The following is a 13,746-nucleotide window of genomic DNA, read 5'->3' as shown; positions in this document are numbered from 1 at the left end:
TGGGACCAGCATTTCCGGACCGCGGCGGTGAAGCCTGATAAGTTTAACACCCAAAGGGCTCGCACGTTGAAGGGCAAGGCACCTGTCCAGCAGCCCTGAGAATCGAAAGTTGAGAGGAGGAGGACACATAGCCACCAGAACAACACATCATGGGGAAATTGACCATAGAGAATGATGGACACAGGATATCATCTTTATTTGTGTCATATTATGGCGTTCGTGAGCGCTCGGACATCAATCAAATAACAAATGTAATTACATTTGAGACAATAGAGGCAATATTCATTTTATTAAAGTAGTCAATTTTCTTCTATAATTTCTATGAGTTGGCAAACAATCTAAAAGGCTGCACACCACCACAGAGTGTGTTGTTTGAAAAGGTACTATTTGAAGGCAAAGCTGGCAATTTACTGCCACCTACAGTTATGCAATGTTTGCTCAAGAGTATAATTAATTGGCTGATCCCTCCTGATGACCCGGATTGAATAATAGGGTGCGTTCAGCAGGATGCAACGTTTTGGAAGGTTCAGATAAAAATATGCTATGTTGAACAAATATGTCTCCGACATTTAGAATAAGGAAATACGTTGTCTCTATTCATGACATGGAAATCTGCAATGCTCGAAGGTTTTGCGACTGAACGTGGCCCGTGTGATTCTTCCTTAACGAAGAAGCTCCACCTAGATGGCTACTTTAAAATGTTCCGCCCTCACTGGCAATGTTAATGCCAAAATGTCTTTTTATCCATCCAGAGTCCTCTATCTAACTCCATGAGACTGAACAAATAGCCAGGTATAGACCAGCAAACACCGGCCCCTAATTGCAATGAGGTGCACCTGGAGACAAATAGATACACCTGGGTTAATTAAGACATGTCCCATAACATAAATACCAGGTGTATTGTGTCTAATTAGCATCAGTTGCATTTTCTCTGTTACTACCACTCCTGTACCTGGCATCATGCAAATGGTCAGACTGACAGTGGTTGCATGTGAGTATACAAAATCTGTATCTGATGCAGATTAGAATTTAAATATAAATGACCAAATGTTTGTATTTGAGAGTAATGGAAGTACGTGTCATATATGACCTGAGGGACATTCAATTTCTATTGTTATAAACAAATTTGTTTAACAAATTGTGACATTGCATGCATGGTATAAGAGACTAAATTCTGAACTTGATGACTACAGTACAATAAGTATAACTCAAATGCTGGAGTATACCTTCATGGCCCAAGTGCATATGATGTGGAATGTTGCTGAACTAGCTGTGTGATGTTGTTTCAGTGCTGGCTGCAGCTTGCTGTACAATAACAGATGGAGGTACTGTATGTAATAATGATGATACTACTCAACCAAGCTACTGTGAGTGGTGTGTAATTCCTGTTTATTTGTCCTGGCAGCAATCAGCATCACGTGTGAAGGCCATGATGCTTTCTTGCAATGTGGTAAGCTACTCAACACTACTGTATAGTCACCTATGATATTTTCTACTGTAGATTAGCGTCACTGGCCCACACCAGTCTTAGCTCTCCTTCATCCCTCACCTTTCTCCTTTTCTTTGTCTCTCTTCCCCCATCTCCCTCAGATGGAGGTAAGATTCAAATCAAGCGTGCCAACTATGGTCGTCGTAAACACGATGTGTGTTCCATTGGGCGCCCCGATAACCAACTCACCGACACCAACTGCCTCAGCCAATCCTCCACCAGCAAGATGGCAGAAAGGTACTAGAACCAGTGGTGTTTACCTGTAGGAACTCCTTGGCCGTAGTGGTAACAACCACCAGCAAGATGGTAAAAAGATACTAGAACCTGAAGTGTTTACCTGTGGGAACTCATGACCTCTACCTGTCTCTGAAACACCCAGGTGCGATGGAAAGAGCCAGTGTGTTGTCCCGGCATCCAATTTGGTTTTTGGGGACCCCTGTGTTGGGACTTACAAGTACCTGGACACCAAATACTCCTGTGTCCAACAGCACAAAACAAGTAAGTCTCTGAATGTGTGCTAGTAATAGTTAGTGGTGGGCACCAATAGTCATAATTTAATTCAACGTACTATCAGTATGACTCCTACCCATTTTACTCTTTTGTAAAAGCGTGCACTCTGCTGATGAATAGAATGGGTTGGTTCCCCTATGGTACCAGCTTTGTTATTAAATTCTGTTTTATGGCCACAACGTGTTAAATACATGCATTTATTTCTCCATGTTTAAGCCACCCTCACCTGCTAACTAACCCTAGCACACAAGCTGTGGTTATGGAACAATGTAGCCGGCAACAACTTTAGTTAGCGTAGCCTATAGGGAGGTCGGAGACCTGGCAGTGTGGTGCCAAGACGACAAAGGAACTGATTGTGGACTACAGGAAACGGAGGGCCGAGCCCCTCCCTGCCAGGAGGCTAAAAGGATTTGCTATCAGCCTTCCGCTGCTCAATTCTACAGCTGCACCATTGAGAGCTTTTTGACTGGCTGCATTACCACTAGGTATGTAGCACGTTGCGGTCATATGCCAGAGGGTAGTGCGTACGGCCCAGTAAATCACTGAGGCCGCGCTCCCTGCCATCAGCATCTCGACACCACACATGTCGGAAAGCCCTACATTGTCAATGACACTGGCCACTGACAAATGGTACGGATGCACCAAGTCTGGAACCTGAACAGCTTCTACTTCCCCCAAGCCATAAAACTCCTGAATGACTACCCCCGACTATCTGCATTGACCCTTTTTGACTTGTCTCATATGCTGTTCCTTTTTAGATGTACATATCAAGCTCAATTAGCCAGCAAGAACACGGACGGGAAGTGGCTTAAGCTTATTTGATGCTTGTGCGCACTTAATCTGGTTTAAGACTGACTATGTTTCAGTGAACGGTAACTAGCTAGCGCTACTCCCACAGATTTGTAGGGTATACAGCTAATCTGACACATAGCATGGCATAGAAATGCAGATTTGGTGTAGCAGTTTGACTTTATTTTTCACCAGTTTCAGTCTAGCCAGCCCGTTTGCTTAACATATTAGCCTTTTGAGACCTGCTCATAAGGAAGTGGAACTACAAGGTAACGGTGAAAGATGACGCGCATAGCCCTTTATACTTTAGTACATGCCGACAAGTTTAAAATGACTTAAAAAATGCACCTGAAATCAACATTCCCTGTTAGTGCCCATCCCTAACACTTCACCAGGCTAATGTATGTCTTAATTTGTCTGGCCAGTGTGGTGTAACTCCTGTGTTGTCCTTGCAGTAAGCAGCATCGTATGTGAAGGCTCTGATTCCCAACTACTATGTGGTAAGCTGGTTAGCACTATCGTACGGTATAATCATGTGGTGACGTATATTAGTCACTAGCCCACACAAACACCCAGATTTGGCCATCCTTTTCTTCTTTCTCTTCCTCAGATCGGGGTGAGATCCATATTCAGCGTGCCAACTATGGTCGTCGTCAACACGATGTGTGTTCCATTGGGCGCCCACAGGAACAACTCAAAAACACCAACTGCCTCAGCCAATCCAGCACCAGCACAATGGCAGAAAGGTAGTGAAACCTTCAGTGTGCATTTACCTGTAGGCACTCATTGGCTGTGGTGTTAACCTGTACCTGTTGACACGCAGGTGTGACGGAGAGCGCCAGTGTATTGTCGAGGTATCCAACTCCGTGTTCGGCGACCCCTGTGTTGGAACTTATAAGTACTTGGATGTGGCTTACACCTGTGACTGAATGTGAGTTTTACATATGTGCATGCACACATGACTGGGAACTAGAATGCTGGTGCTGACAGTATGCCTTGCAGGATATCTTCCTGTGGAACATGAAGATGTACAAGGCTTCTGGGATATCTTCATCAGGTCGTGCTGTTTTCCTCCAACTTCAATGACCATTGTAAACCTGTGTATTTTGTGTTGAAGCATTTCTGAACTGTGGTTGGTCTGAATTAAATGAAGTGTCAGAAAGACAAGAATGGTTGCCTCTTGTATGTTACTAAATGTCACACGAATATTTCTGAACGTGTGTCCTTTATTCTCGCCTTTCACCGGACTAATTTGTACCTGGCGCTAACGTGCCTTTGTCTGTATTCTGTGCCCACCTTTAGGCAGTTGTAAAATACTCATTGTGCTCTGGATGGTCAAACAATTTAAATCAATTGTACCTGCCCCTCAAATCACTGACGGGTAGTACTTATGACATCAGCAGGCTTACTTGTCCAAGTCACCAGGTAATCTGTTCTCAAAGCAGACCTGGACGGTTAAGACATTACATACGATGTGTAGACCCTACAAACCCTGATCATTAAGTGATTGGCTCTTATTGATCAGATCATAAGCCAAATGTTACCGTGATGTGGAAATTAAGCTAGAGGCTATTTCTTAAACATATACATGCAGTGATGCTGCCCAACTACACCACAGTCATCTAACAGCCTCTTATCCAGAGGCAAACGGGGTCAACGCCCTGCTGAAGGGCACGTAGACAGATCTCCCACCGATGCTGCCCCTCAACCATCAGATTCCACCCTGAGAAAGAAAATCAATCCATGCCCTGCCACATGAACCACCAATGAATGAAAACCATCATGGACAATATAACAGCAAGGCCAACAATGTTTGAGTGCATGTATGGCACCATGTCCATCTTGGTGCATTTGTACAAACACCTGCATGGCATCAACCTCAACTGTATCAACACAGCCCGTCAATGTATTTACCTTTTATATGGAATTTATTTTACATCTGTCATTCTATCCTTTGCCCAGCAACTCCGCTCCCACTTGTCTCCAATTCCACATCCCAACCCTTAGCCCATCCCACCTGTCTCTGCTGGCCACCCTTTTGGGATTTCTACGCAGCATACGATGTGATTAACATACAATTTCTGTCAAATAGAATCTACAGACTGAGTTGCAATACATTGACTGACCCGGTCTCTCCAGCTCTCCAACAGTACTATTTCTAGGGTCAGTTTTAGATCGATACCAAAATAAATGGACAATTGATTCTGGATCCTCAAATCTGCAGAGCTTCAATGGTTGTATGCCCCATAGTCAGCATTAGCTAAATGAAAACCCATGAACTAATAGTAAAGGTAAATAGCAATAAAAACAATACTACAGAGATACAAAATAAGAACTTGAGGAACTTATTCAAGAACGATCTAATGTAATATATTATGAATATGAATTGGGTGGGTTGAGATTATTAAATATAAAGCACTAAACCTCTCAAATCTTCACTTATTCATTTCACATTTACATTTTAGTCATTTAGCAGAAGCTTAAATCCAGAGCGACTTACAGTAGTGAAAGCATACATTTCATGCATTTTTTTTTTTTCATACAGGCCCCCCCGTGGGAATCGAACCCACCATGCTGGCGTTGCAAACACCATGCTCTACCAACTGAGCCACAGGGAAGACTAATTCAAGAGTTTTACTTGAACCCTAAATGTTTCAAGTAGATTACTAAGAAAAGCTCATCCATTGTTTAAAAATGGCCTTTTTGCCTTTGTGCAGAGATGCCATGTCTCATTTTCGATGAATTGCAAATGATACTTTCAAAGTATCTCTCTTTCAAACAAGCATTGCAGAGCTGGATACAATTTAATCCACCTGAAAAGATAAAACAAATATTACAAAAAATACTATGGCTGAACTCTAATGTGCTGGTTGATAAAAGACCAGTATTTGTGCACAAGATTTTTGATAAGGGTATTTTGTTCTTAAATGATATTGTCAATTGGAATGGTAGAGTTATGTCCTTCATGGTGTTATCAGAATTATATGGAAAGGTCTGCTCAATCCAAGAGTACAACCAATTGATTACAGCATTGCCCCAAAAACGTAGGAGGCGAGTGGCAGCGGGAGGAGGTAGGGAACTGGTCTGTCTGCCCAATATAAAGGATCAAAACTGGCAGAGGAATAAAAATAGCATAAATGGGAAAGTTTACCAGTTTCATTTGAGGACCAGGATGTTGACAACTCTGCCATACAGATGGCAAAATAGTTGGGAAGAGATTTTTGATGTACCGATTCCATTGTACAGGGTGTATGAGTTGATATATAAAACAACGCAAAATTCAAGACTTCGTGCTTTTCAGTTAAGATTAAAATATAGAATTCTTGCCACCAACAAAATACTGAATATTTGGGGCATAAAATCATCGAACCTCTGCAGATTTTGTTGTGAGGACACAGAATGAATAGACCATCTATTTTGGTATTGCCCTCCGGTAGCCTCTTTCTGGTCTCAGGTTCAGGAATGGCTGAAAATGCATAGCATTGATCTAATATTGACCCCAGGAGATCTGGAGACCCTTAGGAGATCTGGAGAGACCGGGTCAGTCAATTACTAATATACTAATACTCTTAGTAAAAGTATTTATCTTCAACTCGCAATCTGTGGATTCTATTCGATTAGATTGAAATTGTTCGTTAAACATCACAGCGTAGTTGAAAGATATGTGTTAAAGTAGAAACCCGAAGTGGCCTGCAGAGATAGATGGGATGGGCTGAGGGAAGCTGAGGGTTGGTATGTGGAATTGGAGACAAGTGGGAGTGGAGATGCTGTATGAGAGACCCTGGATGCTTCTGTGTGTAACAGAACTCATATGGCAGGCAAAAACCTGAGAGAAAGTCAACCAGGAAGTGAAGGATCTGAGAAATGTAGTTCTTCTTTCTAGTCCCTTTCGAATCTACAGTATCTGTGGGGTTACGTTGCACTTTCTAAGGCTTCCATTGGCTCTCTAAAGCCTTCAGAAAGTGGATTGAGCCTTCTCCTGTCACTTGGCAGAGTATAGGAGCTCAGTTACTGAGTGGCCTGCCTGGGGACAAAGAGATTGGATATGTGCAGTCACGCGAGAACGCTGTTCCTTCTTTTTCTTCTTGAATGAATACGCTATTGTCCAGTTGGAATATTATTGCATTTATACAAGAAAAATACCATAAAGATTGATTTTAAACAGTGCTTGACATGCTTCTAAGTGCGGTAATGGAACATTTTGACTTTTTGTGTCTCGAACTGCGCCCGCGCGTTAGCCTTTGGATAGTGACCTGAACGCACGAACAAAACGGAGGTATTTGGACATAAAAATGTATTATTTCGAACAAAAACAACATTTCTTGTGGAAGTAGCAGTCCTGGGAGTGCATTCTGACGAAGATCAGCAAAGGTAATACAATATTTCTAATACTAATTTTGAGTTTAGGTGGCCCCGAACTTGGCGGGTGTCTGAATAGCTGGCTGTGATGGCTGAGCTATGTACTCAGAATATTGAAAAATGTGCTTTCTCCGTAAAGCTATTTTAGGAGTAGTCTATCTATAATTCTTAAAATACTTGTTATGTATTTTGTCAACGTTTATGATGAGTATTTTTGTAAATTCACCGGAGGTTTTGGTTGGAAATACATTTTCTGAACATCAAACGCCAATGTAAAAAGGGGTTTTTGGATATAAATATGAACTTTATCGAACAAAACATACATGTATTGTGTAACATAATGTCCTAGGAGTGTCATCTGATGAAGATCGTCAAAGGTTAGTGCATAATTTAGCTGTGTTTTCGGTTTCTGTGACATAGTTCCCTGCTTGGAAAATGGCTGTGTGACTATTTGTGTCTATATACTCTCCTAACATAATCTAATGTTTTTTTGAAAATTCAGACAATGTGGTTACATCAAGGAGAAGTGTATCTTTAAAATGGTGTAAAATAGTTGATTGTTTGAGAAAATTGAATTGTGGTATTTTTGTTGTTTTTGTATTTCGCTCCATGCGATCCCATTGGCTGTTTGTTAGGGGTCCCGCTGGCGGAACCGGGTTCCGCTAGCGGAACGCCTAGATGTAAGAAGTTAACCTCATTGAGCATTCTGCGCTGTGCTCTTGCAGTCATCTTTGCAGGACGGCCACTCCTAGGGAGAGTAGCAACAGTGCTGAACTTTCTCTATTTATAGACAATTTGTCTTACCGTGGACTGATGAACATCAAGCCTTTAAGACATACTTGTGTAACCCTTTCCAGCTTGTGCAAGTCATCAGTTCTTCATCTCCAATCTCGTCTCAATGATTGTAATCCAAGTTAGCTGACTCCAATTAGCTTTTGGAGAAGTCATTAGCCTAGGTGTTGACATACTTTTTCCAACCTACAACGATGTATTCAATATAGACAAGAAAAATACAATTTGTGTGTTATTAGATGAAGCACACTATGTTTGTCTGTTGACAAAGAGCATCTGGATGTTCCACAGCGTTCCACAGTGACTTACATGAAGTTCAGATCTAATTTTATGACCAATTTATGCAGAAATCCAGATAATTCCAAAGGGTTCATATAGTGTTTTAATTACAGTGGCAAGAAAAAGTATCTTAACATTATTAAAGTGACCAGTGTTCAATGACTTTGTACCAGAGGCAGTTCCTGCCATTTAAGATGAGGGAGGACACGTTTTATTTTCATGAGCATGCCTTTTTTCTATTAACACATATTCATATTCCTTTCACCCAGTTGTTAACTTCTATGGGCTAGGTAGGACTCCCACTCTATTCAACAGCCAGTGGAATCGCTGTTGATGTTCAGAACTAGCATACCCATCAAAAACTTCCGGTGAATTTACTAAATTACTCATCATTAACGTTGACAAAATACATAACAATTCTTTTAAGAATTATAGATACAGAACTCCTTTATGCAATCGTTATGTCAGATTTTAAAATAGCTTTTCGGCGAAAGCACATTTTGCAATATTCTGAGTACATAGCTCAGCCATCACGGCTAGCTAATTTGACACCCGCCAAGTTTTGGGCAACCTAAACTCAGAATTACTATTAGAAAAATTGGATTACCTTTTCTGTTCTTCGTCAGAATGCACTCCCAGGACTGCTACTTCCACAACAAATGTTGTTTTTGTTCCAAATAATCCATAGTTATGTGTAAATATCCCCGTTTTGTTCGTGCGTTCAGGTCACTATCCAAAGGGTAACGCGCGAGCTCATTTCGAGAACCAAAATTTCAAAATGTTCCTTTACCGTACTTAGAAGCATGTCAAACGCTGTTTAAAATACATTTTTATGGTGTTTTTCTTGAAAAATAGCAATAATGTTCCAACCAGACAATGCTGTATTCATTCAAAAAGGAAGAGAAAAAATAGCGAGGTTTCGTGAACATGCATTCCCATCTCTTAGCCACCAGCCACCACTGACAAACTGTGCTCCTGTTATCTGCCCGGAGACAGGAGACGCGTCAATCCTCTTTCTGAATGCTTTAGAGAGCCAATGGAAGCCTTAGAAAGTGCAACATAACTAAAGTGCCCGTGGGGTTTCGATAGAGAAGGAAAGGGAGAACTACAAAATTGCAGACAGACCACTTCCTGCTTTTAATTTTCTCAGGTTTTTGCCTGCCATATGAGTTCTGTTATACTCACAGACACCATTCAAAAGTTTTAGAAACTTCAGTGTTTTCTATCCAAATCTACTAATAATATGCATATTCTCGTTTCTGGGAAAGAGTAGTAACCAGTTTAACCTGTTATGGCTAGGGGGCAGTATTTTCACAGAAGGATAAAAAACGTACCCGATTTAATCTGATTATTACTCCTGCCCAGAAACTAGAATATGCATATAATTATTAGCTTTGGATAGAAAACACCCCAAAGGTTCTAAAACTGTTTGAATGTTGTCTGTGAGTATAACAGAACTCATTTGGCAGGCCAAAACCTGAGAAGATTCCAAACAGGAAACGCCCTGTCTGACAATTTCTTGCCCTTCTTGATTATCTCTATCCATTACAGAGGATCTCTGCTGTTACGTGACACTTCCTACGGCTCCCATGGGCTCTCAGAAGGCGGCAAAAAGCTGAATCGTGGCTTTGCAGGCTCTGGCTGAAAAAAAGTAGTGCGTTTGGATAGTGGCTGGTTACAGTACTGTGAGACTCAGGCGCGTGCCGACGTCGAACCCCTGCTATGTTTTCTTTCGTCTGTTTACCTAAACGCAGATTCCTGGTCGGAATATTATCGCTTTTTTACGAGAAAAATGGCATAAAAATTTATTTTAAACAGCGGTTGACATGCTTCGAAGTACGGTAATGGAATATTTAGAAATCTTTTGTCATGAATTGCGCCATGCTCGTGACCCTTATTTACATTTCGGATAGTGTCTTGAACGCACGAACAAAACGCCGCTATTTGGATATAACGATGGATTATTTTGGACCAAACCAACATTTGTTATTGAAGTAGCAGTCCTGGGAGTGCATTCTGACAAAGACAACAAAGGTAATGAAACTTTTGTAATAGTAAATCGGAGTTTGGTCAGGGCTAAACTTGGTCGGTGTCTAAATGGCTAGCCGTGATGGCTGGGCTATCTACTGAGAATATTGCAAAATGTGCTTTCACCGAAAAGCTATTTTAAAATCGGACATATCGAGTGCATAGAGGAGTTCTGTATCTATAATTCTTAAAATAATTGTTATGTTTTTTGTGAACGTTTATCGTGAGTAATTTAGTAAATTCAACGGATGTTTGCGGGGGGTATGCTAGTTCTGAACGTCACATGCTAATGTAAAAAAGCTGGTTTTTGATATAAATATGTACTTGATTGAACAAAACATGCGTGCATTGTATAACATAATGTCCTAGGGTTGTAATCTGATGAAGATCATCAAAGGTTAGTGCTGCATTTAGCTGTGGTTTTGTTTTTTGTGACATTATATGCTAGCTTGAAAAATGGGTGTCTGATTATTTCTGGCTGGGTACTCTGCTGACATAATCTAATGTTTTGCTTTCGCTGTAAAGCCTTTTTGAAATCGGACAGTGTGGTTAGATTAACGAGAGTCTTGTCTTTAAATAGCTGTAAAATAGTCATATGTTTGAGAAATTGAAGTAATAGGATTTTTAAGGTTTTGAAAATCGCGCCACAGGCTTCAAGTGGCTGTTACGTAGGTGGGACGAATTCGTCCCGCCTAGCCCATAGAGGTTAATGAATAACCAGGCATCCTCTATTGTCGGAATGAGGTCAAAATCCTTCCAGGATACCCGGGCCTGGTCGATTAGAACGGTTTGCTCGCTGAAGTGTTTTAGGAAGCATTTGAACATGATGAGAGGTGGTTGTTTGACCGCAGACCCATTACGGACGCAGGCAATTTGGCAGTGATCGCTGACATCCTGGTTGAAGACTGCAGAGGTGTATTTGGAGGGCACGTTGGTTAGGATGATATATATGAGGTGCCCGTGTTTACAGATTTGGGGTTGTACCTGGTAGGTTCATTGATAATTTGTGTGAGATTGAGGGCATCAATCTTAGATTGTAGGATGGCTGGGGTGTTAAGCATATCCCAGTATAGGTCACCTAACAGCACGAGCTCTGAAGATAGATGGGGGGCAATCAGTTCACATATGGTGTCCAGGGCACAGAAGGTGGTCTATAGCAAGTGGCAACGGCCAGAGATTTGTTTCTGGAAAGGTTGATTTTTAAAAGTACAAGGTCAAATTCTTTGACCTGGATAGTAAGACAGATCACTGCAGGCTAACGCTGCAGTAGATTGCAACTCCGCCTCCTTTGGCAGTTCTATCTTGTCGGAAAATGTTATAGTTAGGAATGGACATTTCAGGGGTTTTGGTGGTCCTCCTAAACCAGGATTCAGACACGGCTAGGACAACCGGGTTGGCAGAGTGTGCTAAAGCAGTGAATAAAATAAACTTAGGGAGGGGGCTTCTAATGTTAACATGCATGAAACCAAGGCTTTTACGGTTAGAGAAGTCAACAAATGAGAGCGCCTGGGGAATGGGAGTGGAGCTAGGCACTGCAGGGCCTGGTGTAACCTCTACATCAACAGAGGAACAGATTAGAAGTAGGATATGTGTACGGCTAAAGGCTATAACAACTGGTCGTCTAGTACGTTCGGAACAGAGAGTAAAAGGAGCAGGTTTCTGGGCACGGTAGAATAGATTTAAGGCATAATGTACAGACAAAGGTATGGTAGGATGTAAATACAGTGGAGGTAAACCTATGCATTGAGTGACGATGACAGAGATATTGTCTCTAGAAACATCATTTCAACCAGGTGAGGTCACCGCATGTTTGGAAGGTGGAACTAAAGGGTTAGCTAAGGCGTATTGAGCAGGGCTAGAGACTCTACAATGAAATAAGGCAATAATTACTAACCAAAACAGCAATGGACGAGGCACATTGACATTAGGGAGAGGCATGCGTAGCCGAGTGATCATCATTGGCTGCAGTGAGTAGCTTGGCGAGCTGGACACACAGATGGGCCTAGCATGAAATAGGTCCAGGCTAATAGGTGCTTGCTTCGGGACAGAGACGTTAGCCAGGAGAAGCCAATCGGATAGCAGCTAGCTGCGATGATCCAGTTGTAAAGGTTTAGAGCTTGAAGTGGGAATTAGGAGATATGGAGAAAAATAAGTCAGATTTGCTCTGGTTTGATTCGTGCTGTGCAAACTGGCAAGAGTATTCTGGGCTAAAGGTAGCTGGTGACCGCTAGCAGTGGCTAGCTGACTGCTAGCTTGTAGCTAGTTAGCTGGCTAGCTTCTGTTGGGGGTTCTGGTTCAAAAACGAAAGAAAATAGCAATCATGCCACATCACTAAGCTTGGGCCCTTGGTCTCAACCCCGCCCGGTGCAGCTGGGCCGACGGGCCGACCTCAGGTGTGAAGGTAGGCAACAACACCTCCGCCACGCTGATCCTCAAGACTGGGGCCCCACAAGGGTGTGTGCTCAGCCTCCTCCTGTACTCCCTGTTCACCCATGACTGTGTGGCAACTCAATCATCAAGTTTGCTGACAACAGTGGTATGCCTGATTACCAACAATGTCGAGACGGCCTACAGTGAGGAGTTGAGGGCCCTGACGGAATGATGCCAGGAAAATAACCTCTCCCTCAATGTCAACAAAACAAATGAGATGATCGTGGACTACAGTAGACAGCAGAGAGCTAGTCCCCATCCACGTCTATGGGGCCGCATTGGAAAGGATGAAAATCTTTAACTTACTCGGAGCCATGGCCTGTTCTCCCCGCTACCATCTAGAAGGAGGTGAAAGTACAGGAGCATCAAAGCTGTGACCAAGAGACTGAGAAACTGGAGATAGAAGTTTTCTATCTCCAAAATATCGATGATTTGTTCGCCGAGCCACTTAGTTATCACTTTTGCCTTATGGTAAGGTGCTCCATCATGCTGGAAAAGGCATTGTTCTTCACCAAACTGTTCCTGGATGGTTGGGAGAAGTTGCTCTCGGAAGATGTGTTGGTTCCATTCTTTATTCATGGCTGCGTTCTTATGCAAAATTGTGAGTGAGCCCACTCCTTTGGCTGAGAAGCAACCCCACACATGGATGGTCTCAGGATGCTTTACTGTTGGCATGACACAGGACTGATGGTGGCGCTCACCTTGTCTTCTCTGGACAAGCTTTTTTCCATATGCCCCAAACAATCGGAAACGGGATTCATCAGAGAAAATGACTTTACCCCAGATGCACTCACACCTGCCTGCTGCCATTCCTGAGCAAGCTCTGTACTGATGGTGCCCCGATCCAGCAGCTGAATCAACTTTAGGAGACGGTCCTGGTGCTTGCTGAACTTTCTTGGGCGCCCTGAAGCCTTCTTCACAACAATTGAACCGCTCTCCTTGAAGTTCTTGATGATTTGATAAATGGTTGATTTAGGTTCAATCTTACTGGCAGCAATATCCTTGGCTATGAAGCCCTTTTTGTGCAAAGCTATGATGACAATACATGTTTCCTTTACAGGTAAGCATGG

The 13,746-nt window shown here is 42.4% G+C and overlaps 1 protein-coding gene across 1 annotated transcript; it reads left to right on the top strand.

Annotated features, from left to right (window-relative positions):
- The first annotated feature begins 925 nt into the window (after window positions 1-925).
- On the top strand, window positions 926-3,958 carry LOC106597128 (L-rhamnose-binding lectin CSL3-like). Its single transcript, XM_045705686.2, has 9 exons — window positions 926-991; window positions 1,290-1,325; window positions 1,406-1,450; window positions 1,591-1,726; window positions 1,869-1,987; window positions 3,244-3,288; window positions 3,399-3,534; window positions 3,612-3,719; window positions 3,791-3,958. The coding sequence occupies exons 1-8, from the start codon at window positions 961-963 to the stop codon at window positions 3,715-3,717; spliced, it is 654 nt and encodes a 217-aa protein (XP_045561642.2). The 5' UTR covers window positions 926-960; the 3' UTR covers window positions 3,718-3,719; window positions 3,791-3,958.
- The last annotated feature ends 9,788 nt before the right edge of the window (window positions 3,959-13,746 follow it).

This window comes from Salmo salar, chromosome 22, assembly GCF_965601325.2.
Source record: "Salmo salar chromosome 22, fSalSal1, whole genome shotgun sequence".
NCBI lineage: Eukaryota > Metazoa > Chordata > Actinopteri > Salmoniformes > Salmonidae > Salmo > Salmo salar.
The sequence above is the reverse complement of the archived record's forward strand: the minus strand, read 5'-3'. Positions and strand labels throughout refer to the sequence as shown.